Below are 22,503 nucleotides of genomic sequence, written 5' to 3' on the forward strand. Positions count from 1 at the left end.
CCGCCCCTCGTCTGTACTTTGATTCCTATTGGAGAAAAGCAAGAGGAGTATCAGATCCGGATTGGCCGGTGGCCGTGTTGATCAAAAAGCTCCGGCTTCCGTGTTTGTAGCCAGGCTGGCAAGAAGTCACAAGAGCATCAATAACTTTGAGGAGGGGGGCATGAGGAGAGTCACCCTCTTTGTTAATGGCAGCCCCAGAAATGGAAAGGTGAGTGCCGGGGTTGGGGGGTGTTAAGCTTGAGACATTTAGCCTCCATCTCAGGAGAGAGGAGAGTTTTTGGATTTTTCATTATTTTTCTATAGCTGTTTATATCTCTCGTTCTTTTCTTTCTCGGATCCCATCCGTGCTTCCAGATCTTGTAGCGTGTATATATGGCTGTTTTGCCGTACATTTTATTCTCGCAACAACCCCGTGAATTAGGATAGGCTGAGAAAGGGAAAGGTTGGTCAGCGGTCACTCAGGCTGCTTCAGGTCTGAAGAGGATTTGAACCCCGCTCTTGTAGTCCGTTATTCTAACCGCTGCAGGGTGGTGTTTAGTATTTCAGTCTTATAAGCTGAGGGCTATTAAGGGAGTGGAAGAATCAGGAAGTCCCTACCTGGGCACACACCCAGTTTCAAGCATTCTATAATACTCTTGGAGGTTTTAGACTGATTTTGTCTCCACCGACCCCTTTAGCTGGTTCTCAGCATTCTGTGTTTCCTGGAACATATCAGCCCTCACCAGGCTTTGGGGAGGGGTATTAATTTACAGATACATCTTTTTCACTGGGTACCTGTGGAGTGCCCTGAATGCGTAGGGATTCCTTCCCTTGTCTATGGGTGTCTCAGTTGTTGCGCATTTCAGAGATGTGGCAATGACCAGTCATTTAAACCAGAGTTGAGATGATGTCTCAGTGGATGATCTATGGTCATTCTCTCTCAGAGTTGTTGAGAAGATAAAATGGGGGAGAGGGAAACTGTCCATGCCACCCTCAATTCCTTGGAGGAAGGGCGGGATAAAAAAAAATGTAGTAGCCAGAATGTTGGCTTGGGATGCCAAAGTTTGGGATGTGTATGAGAACAAGGGAGAAAGTGCGGTGCTCCAAAAGCACTACTATAGAGATTAAATGAGTGGCTGAGATAAGGAAGACTGCAGGTCAGTTTATCCCTCCTCTGTGGACTCACTGGATGTTATTAAGAAAATGCAGACTAAAGCTAAGAACTATGGTTAGTTGGTAACTGCAAAAAGAGGATAGTAGCATTAGCCTACCTTACAGGCTTATTATGAAAGTGATGAACTACTAAACTACTAAAAATGTGTAATGGTAAAATAAATGGGAGAAATAAGTACCATGTTCTAAACTTGAGAGAGGGTCTTCTCAAACATGGCACCAAAATTACCTCCTAGGAATTTTTGTTTGTTCCCTTACATCATTGTCTTTCTCCCAATGGGTGAAGACTGTTTTGTGTCATCTGACATTGCCCCAATGAGCCTTCTTTCCCATGGTTGTACATACAGTATGTATTAGCCCTGTTTTTAGTTGGCTTTGTGATGTGTTTTGTGTTGCTGTTTTGATCGTTGTCATTACTTGGTGGCTCAGATTGGACAGGATGGTGAGATGGAGATGTTGTAAATAAATAAATCAAGTGTGGTTTTCTCCAAGTAAAACAGTCTTAGGAGTTTCTGCACAATACCTAGCATGATAGGAAAAGCTTGCTTGTGTCCTTCATCAGGAGTGCCTTCCTTTAGACACTTTCATGGTAGATGTATCTCTGATAACTAAATGAAAGCCGCCTACGTAGAACAAATGTACTTCTAAGAACTAGATGCTGCAAACTAACAGAGGAAGGATGCGTGTATGCTTGCTTTGTTTTTCCTGTATGAACATGGAAGGCTGCCTTGCACAGCGTCAGACCATTGGACTAAATAGTTTGCATGCGTGCACACTTGCACTCTCTGTGCCTTCCATATATATGTAATTGGAATGATGGTGGGGATTATTGAGTTGGAAATTGCTCTCTTTGACTGTAATCTTCCAGATTTATTTGGGAGTAAATCTCATTGATACTTTTATAGAAGTGAATCCAGCTTTAGTCTGTGTAAATATGCATGCAGTTGCACTGCTTGAGGTCACTCTCCACTTTTAGCATACCACTAGATTAGTCGCATCACTAATTTATCACCTGTGATTGAGCTATGTCTCTCCTGTATGAACATGGAAGGCTGTCTTGCACAGAGTCAGACCATTGGACCAAATAGTTCGCTATTGTCTGCTTTGGTTAAGCAGCTTTTGAGACTTTATGCAAAAGCATGTCTAGTTCCACTGAGCCACAGTCCCTCTCCTGTATGTATATGCAGACAGAAGTTAAGACTCAGCTTCTCTTTGACAGACAGTAGTGCATGTGCTCAGCATACAGATAGTCCCAGATTTGATCCTTCATATCTCCAGTTTGTTTGTTTGTTTTTTAAAAAAGGGTATCACAGCTAGGAAAGTTCCTTCCTGAAATCTTGGAGAATCTTTGCTTTTCTGAGGAGACATACCGAACCAGTGCTCTGATGGTATGAGACCGTTGTGTGTGCACAGTTGCCCTTTCAATGACATTTGGAAGCATAACGGAAGAGGTAGACCTGACTTGGTGCTGTGAATCCTTGATCCAGGTACAAAGTCACCTTCACTTTCTTAAAATGCAACCCCTGCAGTGTTCTTTCCTGGACGCAGTGGCTGACATAAATTAATGATTGCAGCATGTTAATGGGTCTATTTTGAGCCTCACAGAGTTTCCAAAGCTGAATTCAAAGATATATAGCTGTGCATGTGGATTTTTGTAAGACTGAGTCTCATTTCAAGATAATTACACTAAATTCAACTCTTAACCTATTTAACACAGTGCTTTCTCACCTGCCCCAGGATGTGACTTGTGATAAAAACATAATTTTGGGATCAAGTTATAATAAACATAGCATAAACATCAAACTATCAATCCACAGGCCCAGAGGACTTCTAGAGTCCCCAAAATCACTTAGATAATGTAGCAACCCAGAGAAGAATCCAGATTCCAATTGCAGTTCAGTATATAAAATGTTGTGTTTCACATGTAACTTTCCCATCTGTAATATGGTGGTATGCTGGTGTGTTTCACAGGATTGTTGTAAAAAATGCAAAGTACATGTGTTACACATGTTGTGCTTTTGGTAAAAATTGTTGCATTTGATCACTGTTGTATTTCTTGAATAGAAATGGAGGCATCCATGCTCAGAATAACCCCTAAGGGATCAACCCACGTGGTCTATTTTTAATAGCATGACAACAAGCGAGATGTAGCAAAGCAGTGCCTTTAAGGCACAGAATAGGTTCAATAAAGCAAATATTAGAAAATTTAGTCCAAAAGTATATGTAGTCTTGGGAATTGTTAGACCAGGGGTGTTATGAAGGCTGACTCTGACATAAATGAGACCTTTTCGGGCTGGGCCATGTGTGTTTTAAGATTAGGTAGATTTAAGATTAGCTAACAGAGATAAAACTTTATGAAGGACACAGACAAACACAATTAAAGATTTTTTTAAAAAAAATTAAAACATGCTTAAAGCTAATATATTTGTTAGTCTTAAAGGTGCTTTCTTTGTATTTTACCCATGGGGTCCAGGGAACTGGGCGAAGGAAGCTCTGGCTCTTTCCTTCCTTCCTCAGGAGACCAGGAAGGGGAGTAGACTCAGCCAATGGAAGGAAGAGAGGCTTGGCTCAGTAGCTCTGCTGTGCAATTGAGAGAGCCTTCCTCCCCAAGTGAGGAGCTGCAGCAAATGGAGAAAATAGAGGTTTTGCTCTGCAGCTCCTGTGTGATTGAGCAAGCCTGGTAAAGCAAGCTGTTATGCAGAAGGAAGCAAGAGCGAGGGGAAAGGAAGCAGATGATAGGTAGTTGCTCAGGGGCCTGATAGGAGCCCTCCAGGGGCCTGATTTGGCCCCTTGGCTGCATGTTTGACACCCCTGTGTTAGACTACTACATTTATTTGTGGGTGTAAATTTTACCAATAATTCTCCTGGCATTCAGAGTTCTTTGTATAGGAAAATAATTTCATAGATGGCAAAATTACTGCTTGAACAGGAACATTGTTTTCCAGTTCTTTTTCCAGATTCTGGAAACCAGTTTCAAGAATGGGTTTCATTGTCATTTCAACAACCCCAAGAGATACCAGGAATGGAATGGTTGATTCATACAGACAGGAAAATTGTTTCAGACAGCTGTTGCTAAAACTGGTAGATATTACTAAATCAAATTTTGGAAATGAGTAGTTGTCAATTTTGATCTCTGAAAAGCCTCCCCTTCTCTATGGAGGCTGATGCTGAGGGAATACAAAAGAAGCAATATATTGAGCCTTAGCTACTGATGCTATGTTTAGGGACTGCTTCTTCATCTTGCTTCTCTGAGATCCACCAGACCTGTGCACTACGTAGAGAAGGACTTGAAAGAGAAACTTCCCCTGCACTCCAGATCTCTGCATCTCTGTCCTGTTGCAGGCTCAAAATCCAGTCCTGAGCATCTTCTGGAAGTTTAAGGTATATTATTGCCAACAGCAGCAAATCAGCCCGCCCCAGGGGAGGGTTTCCAAATTCAGTACTAGGAGAGTTTCCCAGGTACAAAGAAAATTAGTGAGAGAACCAATGAGTGAGAAAAAACTAGCAGCATAAGCATTACAAGGATTAACTGTGCTCTTGGAGTCAGTTGAGAGTTGGCTAAAGGAATGGGGGAGGGAGGATAAATTGCTCCACTTAAACCCCTGAGAGAAAACTGAAGAAGAGGTTATTAGGTAGGCAATGCCATTTCAAAATTGCACCTCCCCTGAGATCTCTTCCCAGCCCCTTGCTTGTTCCTTCCGAGTTCCAACAGTAAACTTCACAGTGCCAGTCACAAAGGCTGTGGAAGATCAGGCAACATCAGGGTTTTTACATATTTGGGAGACTCCTGTGGTATGCAGAAAGCTATTACCTTTTAAATTAAATAATAATAATAATATTTAATTTGTATCCCGCCCTCCCCACCGAAGCAGGCTCAGGGCGGCTCACATAACATAACATAAAATACAACATTACAATAATAAAAACACACTGGTTACACAACATATTACATAATACAATTCACTTATATATATTATTACATTAAAACCATCAAATTCAATTCCAGCAAATTAGTTTGGTGCTACAGTCTCAATGTTACTCATTTTACAATTTTATGTGACAACGGTTCCCCATTAAGAAAAAGCCAACTGAAAGAGGGTAGTCTTGCAGGCCCTGCGGAACTGGGTAAGGCTCCGCAAGGCCCGCACCTCTTCTGGTAATTGGTTCCACCAGTGAGGAGCTGTGATTGAAAAGGCCCTTTCTCATGTAGCTTTCAGATTGGCTTCCTTCGGCCCAGGGATTGTCAATAGATTTTGCAAACCGGATCTCAGTACCCTCTAACCAGCACCTTGTAACGAATCCGGTACACAATTGGCAGCCAGTGCAGTTCCCACAGCCTCAGCTGTATGTGCTCCCACTAAAAGGAAGGGATGGGGTTTCATGAGATCTTAGCCTTGGACAAACTGTGAACATTTGAGAGTCTGTGAAAGAAAAACAAAAAAATGGAGGATGGGGAAATTGGGCTGTTCGATCCTGTAAGAGCTTATAGTATCCTAGAGAGAGAGACTTGTGCTAGGGGAAGACTTTGCCATTATTAATCCCCCCCACAGCCCAGTTTAGAAGCTTGTATATTTTGTTTTTTCCTCCCCCCTTGTCTATCCCATTTGCCATGATTTTCATAATTTTTTCCACTAAGTTTATGGGAACAGGATAGAAAATGTTAGACTGAGGTTTGATTTAGCAGATGCTCTTCCCATTACTGTTTCTTCTCACAGTAACGAGAATTGGCAGGGCTGTGATTAGAGCGACCCTGCACGAGAAAGGCAACCAAAAAGTTGAGACAAAACCTCCCACAAAATTAAAATTTAGCTATGCTTGTACGCATCTGTATTTATATGACTGGACATTTGTTTTTACATTAGGAATAGTTATTTATATGCAGAACCACAGGATTGTGGTTTTTAAATGATATTTTAGCACTTCTGAATGTATAATTAATTATATATAGTATTTTGTACATTAGCACTATGTACATAGCTGTATTTTAGTTTCTCTTTTTTGTTTGTTTCAACCTCTAGGGTTGTGATTAAAAGCAGGTGCGGAAATCATAAATAATACTTTATGTATGTCTGGGGGAGGGGGGGAGTAGCAATATATGTGAGTTTCTTTTCCAAGCATAGAACACACACCTGTAGGGCCACCTGTCTTTTGTGAAACTGCCGGCTCTAAGTATCCTGTTTGACTTATGAATCTCTGCCTGCAGTGAACCAGCACTTTAACCAGGGGAATATCTTGATTGGAAGCAGAACCTGCAGAATGGCTCTTTTTTAATGAGCCATACTTTGAATGTTTGCCAGGATGTCTGGCTCTTTTTTTCATTGATGTCTGCTGTTGTGATTAGAAAGAATACCAAGTCCCCGCCCCCAATCCATATTTAATATATTGTAGCATGTATTAGAGATGCTAATATACAAATCACTTGTAACTCCTACTGTTCATACATGATCAAACCATAAAGGTCCAAAGAAGGAATATTCAGTAATTGCGGAGGAATTGCACCAACAAATAGACCAGAAACCGTCTGAAGTTGTGGACATACTAACACAAATAGCAATGAATGGATGCTGGAACCCATTGGCTCCTTCTGCATGACCATTATAACACATTGAGTTAGGGTGATTGGTTGGTTACTTTGGGGACTGTGCCCAAATGGCAGGCCTGAATGCCTTTTTTCTCAGAATAGTTATACCCCCCCCTCAGGTGATCCCATGGCAGCAAAATAGTTTTAGGAGTATACCATTGCATGACCATCACAAGGGCCACAGTCAGATAAAAGTAACTACGGAACTAATATTAACTAAATTGCCTGCTGAAGTAGGTTGTGATCCTGTCTAATTTCTGAGTAGCATCACAATGTTGTTTTAAATAATTTTAATGTTGTCTAAGTTTAATAATTTTAGTATTGTAATTTTTGGTTGATTGTTAGCCACCCTGAGTCTGCTTGCAGAGAGGGCAGGCTATAAATCCAAAGTAAATAAATGATAATTGTCCAACAGGTGATAGCTCATTTCAGCCATCTGTATGCTGTAGAGTTGCTAGGTCTATGTGGGAAAATTCCTGGAGACTTTGGGGGTGGATTCAGAAGAGTGTGGGGTTTGGGGAGGGGAGAGGCCTCAGCATGGTACAATGCCATAGAGTTCACCCCTCAAAGCAGCCATTTTCTCCAGGGGAGTTAATCTCTGACAGCTGGAGATCAATTGTAAAAGCAGGATAACTCCAGGCTCCACCTGGAGACTGGCAACCCTAAGAAGAATACTCTACAAAATGTTTGCTATTGTGGGATCATATTGATCTTTGGACTGTTTGAAGGGAGCTGTGCCCGGAACCAGCCATGGGATCCTTAATAAATCATATTGCAATTGTAGAATATTCCGGTTTGGGGCTTAAAATAGGGTTGCCAGCCTCCAGATGGGGGCTGGAGTTTTGTCTGAGTTCAGCCCTGGAGCAAATGGCTGCTTTGAAGGGCTCACACCATGCTGAGGCCCCTCCCCCTCCCAAACCCCACCCGCTGCCAGGTCCACCCCCAAAGCGTCCAGGTATTTTCCAACACCTGGCAACCCTAGTCTTCATTGTATGCTGATGTTTGCATTTAGAAAGGCTGCACTCCCCCTCCCCTTTTATGCCATTTGTGATAAGCTCTTTTCTTCATTATTTGCTTGTAAGAAATTTGGGTTGTCATTTACATGTGAGTAAACACTATTGACTTACTACATCATTTTATTATGTAAAATAATCTCTAAAATACATTATGCTTGGGTAACAATACTGTGCAAGCTTATGGAGAAGTGATTCTTCCTGAATTGTGGAACTTGCTTCTTGAGTATCTGTCAGAATGAACTGTTTGTCCCTGATCTTTGTCAGTAAAAAGCAGAAACAGAAGGGGAAGGAGACCATGGAATTTCTTTCTGAGTGGGGTTGTGTAAGATTGGGCTGTTCAAGCAGCCATTTACTTATACAAGAATAACCAGAAAAAAAATGGATCTCAGTGGTTTGGTAGTTTTCTTTTTCTCAAATAACACTAGAATCTGAGTGGTCCTTGTAACCTCAGATCCAGATCTCCCTAAAAAACCCTATATTCTAGGGAAGAATTTTTAAACCAAAGTTCTGTGAAACTTCTAGTTTCTGTCAGCATCCCTTAGGGCATCTATGAAATTTTACAACTTAACTTCTCCTTCTTTCCCCCCTCAAATTTTGTAATTGTTAATTTTTTATTTTTAATCTGTGTGCAGGGAGAAGGATGGGGTTCTGTAGGATACTGTAACATGTTTTAGGTGTTCCTCAACCAAAAAAGGTTGAAAACCAATGTCTGGAACAGGGTGTGTCTGTTCAAATAGGACCAATGTAATGTTGGAAGGCCTTGGTGAAACTCAGTAAATCTAGGTCAGGTCAGTGCCTGAATAGGAGACCTGTCAGAACCTGAATTCTATCTTGAAAGACATGTGGGGTACAAATGAAGTAAATTATTATGATGCTTATACAATACTGTAAAGAAATTAGAGAACAAATATCCCAGAAGAGCTAAATCACTTGCCTTTTCTTTGTAGGTTGTTGCTGTTTACGGGACACTATCCGACTTGCTCTCTGTGGCTAGCAGTAAGCTCGGAATAAAAGCAACAAGTGTGTACAATGGGAAAGGGGGCCTTATTGATGACATTGCTTTGATCAGGTAAGATGAGCCAGAACGGAACATTTCTTGATTATAAGCAAGTATATCAGCAAAAGGGATCATAGAGCACAAGGGGTTATAAAGCTGTGGATTGGGATATGCCAAACTTGCGGTACTGGCACACAGCAATACACTCCAGCTTGTTGAGAATTGGATAGTTGTGGAGATAACTGGTTTGGCCATTGTTAACCTGTAGCATGATTCAATGTTCCATTCCTCTCCATGGTCCACTTGCCCAGGCCAGTTCCCTCTTCCAGGTTTATGGTAACCATGTTTTGCCACACCATCGAAATCAGGAAAATTTGCTTCCTATGAAAAACATTTGTCTCAAAACTGCTGGCATCAGAAATCATAGTGTTGATATTGTTCATGATGTCCCAGTTAGATAAAGAATAGTTACTATGAAGCAGGAAGTGGATGAAGAAATTGGCACGTGCACAGTTGGAAGAGGGAGGGGATGCACAACCCCAAAGCACGTTCCTGGCTGTTGGACTATAACTTAGCTACTGTGAATTAGTAACAGAAGTATTTATATAACATTGTATGTTGTAGGAGAGCTGGTAGTCTAATTTTCCACTTGTGACCATCTCACCCGTAGCTCTTGCTAATATTTATTGTTTGTTTATTTCCATGGTTTTTATCATCTTTTCCTCACCATGTGCAACATTTGATGTAGCCTACAGATTCCATCAACAGCATTTGAGGTTGCAGTGAATCTCAAGCGGAACCTTGAATTTGCTTGTAAATATTTGATGGGGGGGATGATACTTCAAGGCTTTTGATGAAACAAAAAGTTTTCGAAGTACTGGATTTGGCAAACTGATGCTTAACTCTTGCATTAACAGGACTTAGAAGTTGTTGTTTTAACAATATCACTCAAAATCCTGTGTTAATAGTGGGAGGAAAAACTGAAATTCTAGGTTTCAAAACTTTAGCTCATATGGGTTGAATAAAAGTGGCATGGGGATGTTTTTAGCCTGCCCATCTCTCATCTCTGCACAGAGTTTTTGAAGCGTGGCACTCTGATTCTTTGCCTACATTCTGAAGAAGTAAAGTCTGAGAGGAGGCTTTATTCCATGACCTTTTTGAATGGTTAATTGGCTCTTGGGCACCAAACCCCAAGCCAATTATCCTGGAGCAGAATCCAGTGAATTTTTCTGTCTGTCCAAGTTAGAATAAAAAAAAAAGTTTGGAGTGAAAAATTAAATCATTTATTATCTAATATAGTTTAGGACTCCCTATTTGTAAATGAAAAATATTTAATTGGTTATTAGCTAAAATAGATTATGGACCCCGTATTTGCTCATGAAAAAAGTTGTTCCTCTGCCTTTCTCCCAGGGACGATGATGTTCTGTTTGTATGTGAAGGGGAGCCATTTATTGGTAAGTATACAGTTTTGCTCAGTTGCTCTTTGCTTTAGAAATGAGTAGTCAGATATTTGCAAAATGCACTGGAAATGTTTGTGTGCATTCCATGCCTGTAGATCCTCAGACAGATGTAAACCCTCCCGAAGCATTAACAGGATCTCATTCAGACTGGATAACACTCAATGTCGGAGGACGATGCTTCACAACAACTCGGTAGGAGCCTACCACCTTGTTCAAGTGTTTTCCTGTTTAGTGAATTCAAACTCCTAATTCAACAAAACTCCTTGTGTGCTGATAGTGTGGCAGTCTTATTTGCTAAATGTGTGGGCTCATGTTCTTTTAAAGGGGATGGCTGTATTTTCAGACCTGCATCGCCGTGCAAGAAATAATGGATGTCCCTTTATTCTTAGTATGTAATCCAGAATGCAGTATGAAACCAGAAGTTCTGGGAGCTCTTCCACACACAAACCTTTCCCATTCATTCCAATGGCAGTACTTGTATACGTTATGTATCAAACAATGTTTTCTTTACTGCATACTTCATCTAAGTTGGATAGTATATGAAGTTCAGTAACATTTTTCTCCTTGTGATAGACAGACAGACATAACCTTTGTTGGCATAACAGAAAAGAAAAACAAGGTCCAAAGGAATTTCAGAATGGGACATACAAACCATAGTAATTTGCAAGCCCAACCAGCATGGGAATACAAGGTTACATGCAAAATTTAGCTAAGAAAAGTGGGGCAAGGTATTTCCCTACCTGACTCCATTTTTAATTTCTTTCTCATTCACTGCTAGGGCCAGAAATTCTGCAACCTTCTCAGTAATTGAGGGACATTTGTCAGCCAACAAAAACTCTATCCTTTTGCTTGTCACCAACTTGGGGGTTAAGAGGAGAGGTTTGATCAGGCGCCGTGGGTGCTGGGAAAGTAACGGGCAGTCTAGTAGAATGTGCCATATAGAGTCAGGTTCTCTACCACATCTGCACTGTCTCTGTTCGTAAGGGATACCCTTACATCTACCAGAGACCACGGACGGTGGAAATATGTTGAGTCTGGCCAATATAAAAGCTCTGCATTGATGTGGGCTTATTAGATTTGAGAAGTACGGAGTCATGCAAATTTGAGAAGGGGGAAGGTCCAAGAAACGGGGTGAGCATGTACCCCTTGCTTCCGCAATTGTTAATTGGGAGTCAATATCCAGTATTCTCCTACAGATCAAGTGAAATATGTAAGTTTCACTGCAGTTTGTCAATGAATCTAGATAGATACCAATTGATTTAATTTTCCCGAGTACTGAACTGAACCATTTAGGGGTAAAAGGGTCTGCAAGTAAAAGAGAAATCAGACTGTTGGGTAAGGGGTGGAAATGAAGGTGGAGCCAGTATTTGATTGTGATAATCCAGATTCTAGACTCTACTGTGTGGAGACCCAATTATTTCTCCTTGTGTTTAAGCGTATGTACATAACAGAAAGCTGCCCCTGCAAGTATGACTGAAGGAAGGGCAGGTGAAAGGCTGCTTAATCTGTCCCCTGTGATCATTTTTCTCTCTGAAAATCACCTGAGCTGCATTTCGTACAGTTTCCTGGAAGAGAAAGACTTCATCAGCCTTTCCCTGCCTGTCCTTCCCTCAGAGCAGAAGCCTGCTAAGGCTGCCTTTTTTATTTTATTTAAAGATAAAACTAGTGGAAACTAAAATGGAGCTCTGAGTAATGTCTGCTTGGCTAGGAGTTATTCTATATTGGGCTAACAAGAAAAAAAAGTTAACAACATGTCTGTATTCATTAAACTAAAAAGCTTTAGGCAAGCACGATGGAAGTTCATGTCTCCCATGGGCAAGCAATTACAATGGTTGGTCATTTGACGTAAGAGATTTGGTTGGTCGGGCGAATACTGGTGAAATATTTTTAAAAGTATCAACTGTGTTAGCATAGCCCAATGGGTTTAATATTAATGCTGATTGTAAAAACAAATTAGATCACTCTTGTGGTGGGAAGTGATAAAGTTAACTTTTTATATAATATAGTAAGGAATTATCAGAACTTTAAGCATTTCCATCAATATGAACCAGGTTCAACCTGTTCTTCTCTGACTTTTTCCTAAATGCTGAGATCAATCTACATTTGTTTAAAAGATTAAAAAGAAAGAAACCAAAGTTTGCTGACTTTTAAAGGCAGTTATGCTCAATAGGCTGTAGGCCAGTTCTTGTGGGCTGGATGTGCTTCCATGGTGCTATGTGATGAGCAAGATCAATATTTTTCAATAGGCAGTCAGTTGACCATATTTGGCTGGACACTGACTGCCCCGTTTGTTTACTTGAGGCACACCCTGCCATTCTTCCTACACAACGGGCATTGTTCTCCTCACCTCCAGTTTATCCTTACAACAACCCTGTGAGATAGATCAGGATTGGCCCAAGGTCCCACAGCCAGCATTGGCATAGTGGGGATCTGAAATGGGACCTCCCAGCTACATCATGCTGGCTCTTCATCAAACCCTAATCAGTACAAACTGAAGAATAGTGCTAGAGCAGGTATAAGCAGACAGAGAATACAACTACAAAAATATACATAGGTGGGCAGGCACATATTTCAGATAAAACAGATATTCCAGCTTGTTGTAATTTTATAGCCCATTGTGGGGGAGGGTAACAGATGGTATAAGCAGTAGAATGAAGGGACATCCACCTGCCTCAACTGAAGGCCTGGCGAAACAGTTTCGTCTTGCAGGCCCTACAAAGCGGAAGTAAATCCGGTAGGGCCCGGATCGCCACAGGTAGCTGATTCCACCGGGCCGGGGCCAGGGCCGAAAAAGCCCTGGCCATGGTCAAGGCAAGCCGGACATCCCTTGGGCCGGGGATGGCCAGAAGGTATTGGTTGGCCGATCGCAACAGTCTTTGGGGCTCAGTATTAAAATTCTACAGAGTGATGCCTTTCAGAGCCAGCTGTGGTGTAGTGGATAAGAGTGGCAGACTCAAATCTGGAGAGCTGGGTTTGATTCTCTACTCCTCCACATGAAGCCTCTCAGAACTTTCCCAGTCCCACCTACCTCACAAGGGGAGAGTTAGGGAAAGTGATTGTAAGCCACTTTGAGACTCATTCAGGTAGTGCAAAACAGGATATAAAAACCAACTCTGCTTCTCCAGCACAAGCTCACAATTCCAAATACTCCTCCACTTTTATTTGTTTGGGGTTTTTAAAAAGTAATTTGACTGCTTGCAATAAAAGTACCAAATAATAACATGATGGATGTAGAAGCAAACCAAACCAGCAGATCAGTAATGCTGTTCCCAACCCAAAAGTCATAAAAGTCTTGAACTAGTTCATTAAGTCTGGAACTAGCTCATTAATGTTTATGCTCTTCTTTCCTAGGAGCACATTAGTCAGCAAAGAACCTGATAGCATGCTGGCTCACATGTTTAAAGACAAAGGTTAGTATGTATTCTTCTTTCAATTATTCTTCTGTCCTTTTTTATGTGATTATGGTGGAAAGTTCTTGAAAGCTAGGAAAGGCATCTGTCAAGGTAGTATATACATAATGGGTTCTTCATTTCCACAAGTGGAGGGTTGTGCGGGAGGGGAAGATTCTGACTGTAACAGACTTCTTGGGATGATTGCCAAATTCACTTTTGAAGCAGAGGTCCTGTGTATTCAGGGTTTTTCAGCAAGGAAAGAATGTTTAGCCATCTCTATTTCCCCTTTCTTTGTAAAACTGTACAATATTAGATTTGTCAAATCTGAATTTTGCTGCCTGTTGCTGATTTTAAAGGTGCAGAAAGTTTTGTCTCATTCTTCTCTGGACCATCTCTGTAAGGGGAAAACCCCATTTTACTGAAGGGGAACTGAGATAGAGGTGTCTGAGCCATAAGGCTAAACCAGAATTTGAATCCCAGACTCCTAGATGAAAGGCCTGTATTGTGCCACCAGTCCCCTTGATTCTCTGCTAAGTGGACAGAATATTCTTAAATAGTCTTACCATTCACATTTCTAGGGGGTTGTTTTTACTTTGTAATATTTTGCATTATACAGTGCTATAATGGACAGTTTAAACAGACTCCAATTGAGAGAGGGAACAGGTCTCAAATAACTTGGCTTGTAGCGATAGAAAACCAATTCATGAAAGAAAATTGTTAATGAACGGAATTTTTCTGTGACATTTCTCCTGGAAACAGATGCCTGGGGAAACAAAAGAGATCATAGAGGGGCCTTCCTGATTGACCGGAGCCCGGAATACTTTGAGCCAATTTTGAATTATTTGCGTCATGGACAACTCATTGTGAATGATGGCATTAATTTGCTGGGTATGTATTATTGGAAGGAGGGTCTTAAAGTCATTGTTTTATGCTGGAGCCAAGGTCATGTCCTCATTACAAGCCCAGCTAACGCTGATGGATCTTGCCTGTGTACAGCTGTTTGGGGGATTCTGAATGCTGATCTTGCTTGGCAGTGTTTGTGAGTGAATAAGTGAGAGAAATCTATATCTGTGGACCTGGCACCAGTAAATCCTATGTTGAAACCTTCAGTGAATTTAAATACAGTTCTGAGAAGTAGTGGGTGCAAGCCACGGAACCCTTTGATAGAGCAGAGGAGGATCCTTGGATTCACTTCTTTTGACTCCTGGACCTATGTGGTTTGCTCTCTGGCTAAAGAGAGCTACCAAACTCCCATCTCATCTTTAGCTTTATACAGTTTTCCAGCTATATTGTATAGGCCTTCATCCATAAGTATCCATGAGGAAGTTTTCTTCCTGCTTTTCAAGTGGGCTGTCCTTCTCCACTAGGCCCTCTGAGGGCTTTCAAAAAATGGCGGGGGGAGGTGGCGGCTTGTCCTAGATCTCCACACCAGTATTTTGCCTCAGATGTGTTCATGGCAGTTCAGTTTGTTAAGAGGCAGGAATGATTTCTTAGTACAACCCTTATTAAGGCCCAAAGTGTAATGCTAACTGGGGAGGCTTGCATGCTGTACTATAACTTTTATTCAACTCTTCCTTGTCATAATGTAGTTTTTATTCAGCTCTTTCCTTGTGGGAAAGTGTCATTTTGCATTGGAAAAAGACCAATCCAAAATCTGGGGGATTTGTGGGCCTTTCAACTGTGAATTAAACCTCCTTTCCTCCACCCCCAATTATTTTCAATATAAGCCATGTGTGACTGACAGTTTTTACTAGCATATGCATGTCATATGAGAATATTTTTTTAAAAAACTTGAGACAATTTACTCACCTTTCCAAGTAAAAGTTATTCAGACAGGTATAAACTGGAAACACATGGAATTTTGGTAGTTAATGGAACTGCTCAAGATCCTAAATACAATTGTCAGCAACAGGCCGTAGTTATTTTGACTATTACAAATCTGGTTTATTGCCAGAATTCTGTGTTCTTTGTTTCGTTTGCCTTTCCACACCCCATGAGTACAGCGCGTGACTGAAGAGTTCCTGCTTTGGAAAGCCTCCTATCTAAACTATAGTTTGCTGTAATGCCCAAATGTGCATTCTCCACTTAGTCTCTACCTGCTCCATGTCCAAGGAGTTTAGGGTGGCATTAATTGTTCTTGCCTCTGTTTTTACCCATAAAGCAACTCTGGCAGGCAGGTTAGGTTGACAGTGAGTGACTGGCCTGTCACCCAGCAAGTTTCTCACCTGGTTGGGGAGTTAACTAGGTAATAAGTCCTGTATTTTTGAAGCAGTGTCTTCAGACAATGCAACAAAGGGGAGTTCAGATCAAAAGCTTCTGAAAACAGGAAGTTTTCAGTTGTACTCTGCACACGAGGACAGAGAGAATCTATAAAGAATGGCCACCTTCAGATATCCCATTTAACTCATATGCACTGTTCCAAGGTTCTCGCATACCTCATTCCTCCACCTTTCCTTCTAGCACAGAATACAGTGAAGGAATCCCAGCTTGAAACTAACTCCAGCTCTTCACAGTGTACAAACATAAGTGCCCAGATTTACCAGAATTGGTTTTTCTCCCCATGGATCAAATTTCTCTGTTAGAGTTTCATTGAGGTTTGGGGAGGAGAGTTAAACCAATATACCTTCATGTATTGCTGGCAAGCAGAGTTCGTTCCTAACCACAGTTCTCCATGCAAGAAGGGAGGAACAAAATCTATGAGCCCAGCAACAGGCCAGGTTCATCCATGTGTGGGTTAAAGAGATATTCGAATGGAGTAATGGTTTTTCCAAAGCGCACACACAAAACCTGTAGTTAATGTTTTTAATGGTTTTAAAATCAGCTTTAAATCCTATATTTTAATCTAGGTAATAGCAAACCCTGGTTTAAGTGGGGGCGGGGGGAGAGATCACACAGTCATTCAGCCTGCTTCGGCTGTTATGGAGTGTCCTTCCTCTTTAGCAGGACACAGAGCATACACAAGAAGGCTTCTCCCTTTTGTTGCTTCTAGTAAGTGGGAACAGCAGTGTTTCATTTTTGTCCTCTAAATCTCTCTGCCTTTTTGCCAGGAGTTCTGGAGGAAGCCCGATTCTTTGGGGTTGACTCACTAATTGAACATCTAGAAGTAGCTATTAAGGTAATTTATACAGTTTTTTCTCACATGATCAAAGGAATACTTATGCTATTTTTTATTGCTGCTTCTGTAACCCTTCCCCCCTTTTCCCCCCTATAGAATTCACAGCCAGCTGAAGATCATTCTCCAATCTCTCGAAAGGAATTTGTCAGATTCCTACTTGCAACCTCAACCAAATCTGAGCTTCGCTGTCAGGTATTAAAATAAAATAACTTTTCAAACTGGGGGGCATTCAAAAATTAACCACCCCCAGTCCCTTCAGTGTGAGGTGATCCAGTTCAGAATTCTACCAACTTATCCCTCTATCAAATCTATAGATATTCTCTCATGCATGTGGGGAGACCAGGACTATAGTTCTGACTGCACCTGGTAAGTCTTATTTGCAATTCCGTGTGTAAAACTCTCCACAAACAGAAATGTAGCATAACACGGAGGAAGCTGGGTTAGAACATCTTTTTGACTTGCAAAGTTTTAAGTTCTATTTGAGGCAGCATGCAAAAAACCAGCCTTCTCCCCCCCTCCCCCTCTTCCCATCTGCTCTTTTACCTCATTCTGTTGTATACACGGACCAAGCCTTAGTTGCCATTCTGGGAGTATGGGTACCTGGGGCCAGTTCCCAAGCGACTCCTAGGGTGACACGGTGAGGAGAATGCAAAAGGACTGCTGGAGCTGGACTCACTACTGGTATCACTTCCAAGTCTTATACTACTGCCTGGCAGCTCTAAGAAGATCAGTTTCTAGTTTGGGCCAAGCCAGTTGTATGGGACCAGGATGGCATGGGAATATCTTGTTCAGGGCAGCAAAATACTTGGAACTAGTCCTATGGCTATCACTAGTATTACATTTAAAAAAAAAAGTGATCTAGTAGTGGAATGATACCACCCCAATTTTGTAGATAGAGTGACTAATGTCAATGGCTGTACTGTGTTGCTCAGAACAATTGTCAGACTTTAGGCACAGCTGACTCAATTCTGGTAAGTGGCCCTGGTGACTGCTTTGGAACACCTGTGCAGTGCCTCAGCTACCCCCTTCTCAATCCATTATTGGCAGACTTCCTTTGCAATCTGGGGGTGCTGCTGCCTGGATGCTATCAGGCTGGTTATGAAAGGACTCCCGTGCTTAATTGCATTAATTTTTTCAAACTGCTATGTTGATTCTCTCCTCTCACTTTTTTTTAGGGTTTAAATTTCAGCGGAGCAGATCTTTCTCGATTAGATCTCAGATACATAAACTTCAAGATGGCCAACTTGAGCCGGTGCAACCTAGCCCACGCTAACCTGTGCTGTGCTAATCTGGAACGAGCAGACCTGTCTGGATCAGTGCTAGATGTGAGTTGTCATTGAGCTGTTCCTCTATAGCTGTCTTGAGCTGTCTCTTACAGGATGCAAGGGCTACTGAACACCTACTTTTGCATTATGGCATCTGCTATCTTGAGGCAAAAGCAGGCTGTCACTGTGATGATCAGCCTGCATCTTGATTACATTGATTCTGTCTTCATGTGGGGGCCTACATGATGTAATGCTTTGCACACAGAAACTGCTATCAATAAAACATCCTCTCTCCCTGGAATGCTAGTTGTCTGAGTGCAAGGAATTCCTTGCAGCTGAGGCTCACATGATCAAATGGCTCTTTGTACAGGCCACATTGAGCTGTGCCACCTCAGTGAACAAGCCTGTTGTGTTTGTATCACTTTTGAGATACATGCATATTTAAAGATGGTGGATAATTGTTACATACAAACCAGGAAATTCCTGGTGGGCTGCCTGCTTTTGGCTCAAGATAGGCAGATGCCATTATGCAAAAGTAGGTGTTCAGTAACCCTTGCATCCTGCAAGAGAGCCACCAGTGAGAATGTCCATGTTCAGCTGTTCCCCATGTATTCATGTTGGCCCCCCACTAACCAACTAAAGTCAGGAAGATCTGGGGCAAATCCAACAACTATGTCTCCTATAGAATCTCCTTCATTTGAATCCCAATCCACCATTGCTTTGGAAACCTCAGAGTGCTCACTCCTGGATGCAGGTGATTCATTGCATCCCTTCAACATTTGATTCTAATTTCCTCTGTTTCTGGCAGTGTGCCAACCTCCAAGGAGTTAAGATGCTTTGTTCTAATGCAGAGGGAGCATCACTGAAAGGATGCAATTTTGAAGACCCCTCTGGCCTTAAAGCTAACCTGGAAGGTAAGGACCAGATTCTGTTTCTTACCCCAGAGAGAGGAAAGTTCAGAAACATCTTGGAAGAATAGTTATTTAAAGCCAAAGTGAGGAGTTCTTTGTAGTTTAACGTACGCTTTCTAGACATTTAAGCATACTGTTGAAGACAGCTTTTTCATAAGCAAATAGCTTCAATAAGGTCTAGCCAATATTGGTGGCTTATTTTGCCATGATTAAACATCACTCCTGGCTCATCCAATCATCTTTTGAATTATGCAATACTGTTAATTATCTAGTCGGGGGTTTCATCTGTATTTATGCATCTGTGCTTTGTAGGAAAATGGTGTCTGGGTTTAAGCACTGCAGTATGACTGGGAAAATTCTCACTTGACCATGAAATTCAGAGAGTGACCTTGGGGTAGTTATTTTCTCTCAGCCTAATCTTTAAAAATGGTGACCATTGAACACTGGAGGGGAGGACTGCCCTTAGTTCACTGGTGGAAATGTAGCTTTGAATTTTATTCATGTTATTTGTCTGCCTTTCTCACTGGGAATTTGGTAGCTGGCATAGTGGCCTAGGATGTAAAAGGTGAGTGCAGCGAGTGGGTGGGTGGAAGTGAGGGCAAGGTGTGTGAGAGATCTACAAGTACACAGTGCTGTCTTTCCAAAGAGTTTTGTTTCTGCCTTTGAAGAAGATGCATAAATGAAGGGGGGGAGGGGTAGTTATCTTCGTATTTCTGGAATCCCATTACTTGGGGCAGACCAAAAACCCAAATCAGTCCCCAAAATATTCAATTCTATGCCTGCCGTAGGTGCTAACTTGAAAGGTGTTGATATGGAAGGGAGCCAGATGACTGGGATTAACCTGCGTGTTGCAACTTTGAAAAATGCCAAGTTAAAAAACTGCAACCTTAGAGGAGCAACTCTGGCAGGAACAGACTTAGAGGTGAGTCGCAAGTCACTTACAATCAGCAGGGGGTTTTAAACAAAAGACAGAACAGGGTTTTAGAAAGCTTTTGCAGACTTCCACTGTCTTTCGGTGCATCCTATGACACTTTTAGCTACATCTCTTTGTTAACTACATTTGGAAATGCCTACTCTGGATATTTTCAGGTGGGGCTGCAGGGCTTAATCAGATAGATCAGGCACACGTGGCACCCACCATCACCTTTCTTGGCACCTGCCTAGTGTTTTTTAAAAGTAGGTGAGGTGCAGTGGGAGTTGGCAATTTTTTTATTTTATGGCATAATGCTTTATGTAGAATACTTACCTGTGTAAAGTATTCTAAAATACTTTGGGACTTGATTCTGAGTAAATACTATTGGGCAGCATGGCTAAAATGCTTAAAGCACATCACATTTTACTCACTTTTCAAAAAGCATTTATGTTCCTATCAAAATCTGGCCGGAGTCTCTCTGTCATTGTACATATGTACCAGGAGCTCTGTCACCAGCCCTTCAGCACCAGCTGTCATGGTTACTAGCAATAGTGGGAGCTAAAAATGGCTGGACTCATATAAAGGGATAGCAAGGAGAAGATGCACTTTCTCCTTTTCCATAAGTGCATTTGATACCTCCAAAATGAAAACAGATGGCTGCCAGTTGAGGGTTCCTTAGCTAGCTCAATGTGTATACTTGTGTTTATGTAAGAGAATATTTTAAAACACCATAAATTTTAAAAGGCATCCTATTAAATAGAGCTGCTGCATGAAATCTTGAAGATAACTCTAATAGTGTATGTGTAAGCTCACTCTCTGATGTTTTGTGGCTGGCTCCACCTCCCATGGCAGTCATTTTGTCCTTTGCCTATCACCCTGCGCCAGAATGTCAAAGGTGGCTGCAGGCTGAAAAGGTTTAGGAATCCATAAGCTAGATGAATGGATTGAAGACTGACTGAAAAGGTGCATTGATTAATTGGCTGAATATAAAAACTGCAGATGGCAGCTGTTATAATACACGTTCCTTCTTCCCTCCCATACAGGTATCAGTATTTGCTCTTGTTTTGACATACCCAGAATAGTATGATCTTTACTGTGCAACTACCTTCATAGGCATAGTTATGAAAACTTAAATAATTGATCTATTTTTTCTTCAGCCTTACTTTCTGCTGCCAGATCTAGCAACAAACTGTTAATTTTGAGACCTGTAGAAAAAAGACTAAGTTTATTCATGAAAGGTTCTTTCCAGTCTTCTTCATAGTCAAGTGCTTATTGGTAGGGAAGCAGAATGAGGCCCCATTTAGACACAGTATGCTTCTACATGATTAAGGGACTCCCAAACTCTGCAGGAAGCTATCAGTCTGTAAAGAAAGCAGAAAAGAACCAAGCACGGACATTGTCTTCAAAGCTAAGACAGTCATCAGTTATTTTTTTTTTTTTTTGGGGGGGGGGGGAATCAGAAAAGTGGAACGCAGCCTGTTGGAGCTCTTATATGAGTATTTAGGAGGTATTAGTGGAAGGGATGTGTTGGTCACTTTGCTCTCCCCAATATGATGTATTCTAGTTTATAAGCCATAAGCAGATAGCAATGGCTTTGATGTGGTGGGAGATCCAGGTTCAAAACTAATAGCTGTTCTCTGCCATTCAGAACTGTGACCTGTCGGGCTGTGATCTACAAGAAGCCAACCTGAGAGGCTCCAACGTGAAAGGGGCCATCTTTGAAGAGATGCTGACACCTTTGCACATGTCTCAGAGCGTCAGATAAGCTGCCAAGCCGTCTGGGAACATTGCTGCAGCCTTTTTTCTTTTTCTTCACCCTTTATCCTTAAAGTAGGAGTGAGTGACCTTCCTTATGCAACTTAAGTTTCTCAGCAGTGCCTCAGGAACCACCTCTGATCACATAGCTGTAGACACATCCCTTTCTGTAGGTACAAGAGCTGCTGCAACCTTCTTGAATGAAGTTATGAAAGCAAGTTGACTTCCAAAGCAGTGCAGCAGCTGTTTGCTTGGCGTGCATCGGCAGCTCTGTGTCACCTCACTCTTGAATGCATCTTGGGATTTATTATTTATAAAAGCACAATATATGCAATTTATATTTATTAAACCTGTATTTGCAGTATAATCCTCTTGAGATGGGTAAGCCCCTATACTGTAGCAAAAATTCAAGTTCACAGCAGACATCTACATACTGTTTTGTTCATTATGGCCTGTTAAAGGACACGAGTGTGTTTGCAGGGTAAGGGTGGCAGTGGAACATGTTCTGTGCCTCCATAACAACAGCCAGGCACAAACTTTTCCAGGTGGAAACAGGCATGCTGCCGGCTTCCAAAAATCCTGCCAGATGCTTCCCATGCTTCCGCTCTTGCAACAGGTCATATAATCCTGTATTAGATCTAGCTGTGCCCTGACAGTTGTAACAGGCTGGAACTGTTCCACACTTTCTTACAGGCAAGGCTTGTTTTACATCCTACCTTTTTGCCTGTGCAGAAGTTGACACTGCTCAGGCAAAGTAAGTGATATAAGCCTGCCATCTCCCATGGTCCTTAAGTGAGAATGTTGGCCAAAAAAAAAATGCTAGAAAGCAAGGGCTTGGGAATCTGGCCAGTGGAAAATATTTCTGGATGAATTTAGAAAATGCAGAAGAAACTGTATACCACCGTTGACTTTTTCCCAATGCAGATATTAAGGCTCTTGCCCAGAG

The 22,503-nt window shown here is 41.7% G+C and overlaps 1 protein-coding gene across 1 annotated transcript; it reads left to right on the plus strand.

Moving 5' to 3' along the window:
• The first annotated feature begins 42 nt into the window (after nucleotides 1–42).
• KCTD9 (potassium channel tetramerization domain containing 9) lies at nucleotides 43–21,939 on the plus strand. The gene is made up of 12 exons (XM_060251339.1): nucleotides 43–208; nucleotides 8,697–8,818; nucleotides 10,157–10,200; nucleotides 10,302–10,398; nucleotides 13,558–13,616; nucleotides 14,358–14,486; nucleotides 16,646–16,713; nucleotides 16,810–16,905; nucleotides 17,889–18,038; nucleotides 18,787–18,892; nucleotides 19,678–19,811; nucleotides 21,451–21,939. The coding sequence occupies exons 1-12, from the start codon at nucleotides 161–163 to the stop codon at nucleotides 21,565–21,567; spliced, it is 1,170 nt and encodes a 389-aa protein (XP_060107322.1). The 5' UTR covers nucleotides 43–160; the 3' UTR covers nucleotides 21,568–21,939.
• Nucleotides 21,940–22,503: the final 564 nt, after the last annotated feature.

The sequence above is a fragment of the Heteronotia binoei genome, chromosome 12 (genome assembly GCF_032191835.1).
Source record: "Heteronotia binoei isolate CCM8104 ecotype False Entrance Well chromosome 12, APGP_CSIRO_Hbin_v1, whole genome shotgun sequence".
Classification (NCBI taxonomy): Eukaryota; Metazoa; Chordata; class Lepidosauria; order Squamata; family Gekkonidae; genus Heteronotia; species Heteronotia binoei.

Excerpts from the sequence above, each read along its gene's own strand:
- KCTD9 (XM_060251339.1), top strand. The coding sequence starts at position 161 with ATGAGGAGAGTCACCCTCTTTGTTAATGGCAGCCCCAGAAATGGAAAG. Across the intron at positions 209-8,696 it reads GCAGCCCCAGAAATGGAAAG|GTTGTTGCTGTTTACGGGAC; the intron begins GTGAGTGCCGGG and ends TTTTCTTTGTAG. Across the intron at positions 18,893-19,677 it reads CCTTAAAGCTAACCTGGAAG|GTGCTAACTTGAAAGGTGTT; the intron begins GTAAGGACCAGA and ends TGCCTGCCGTAG.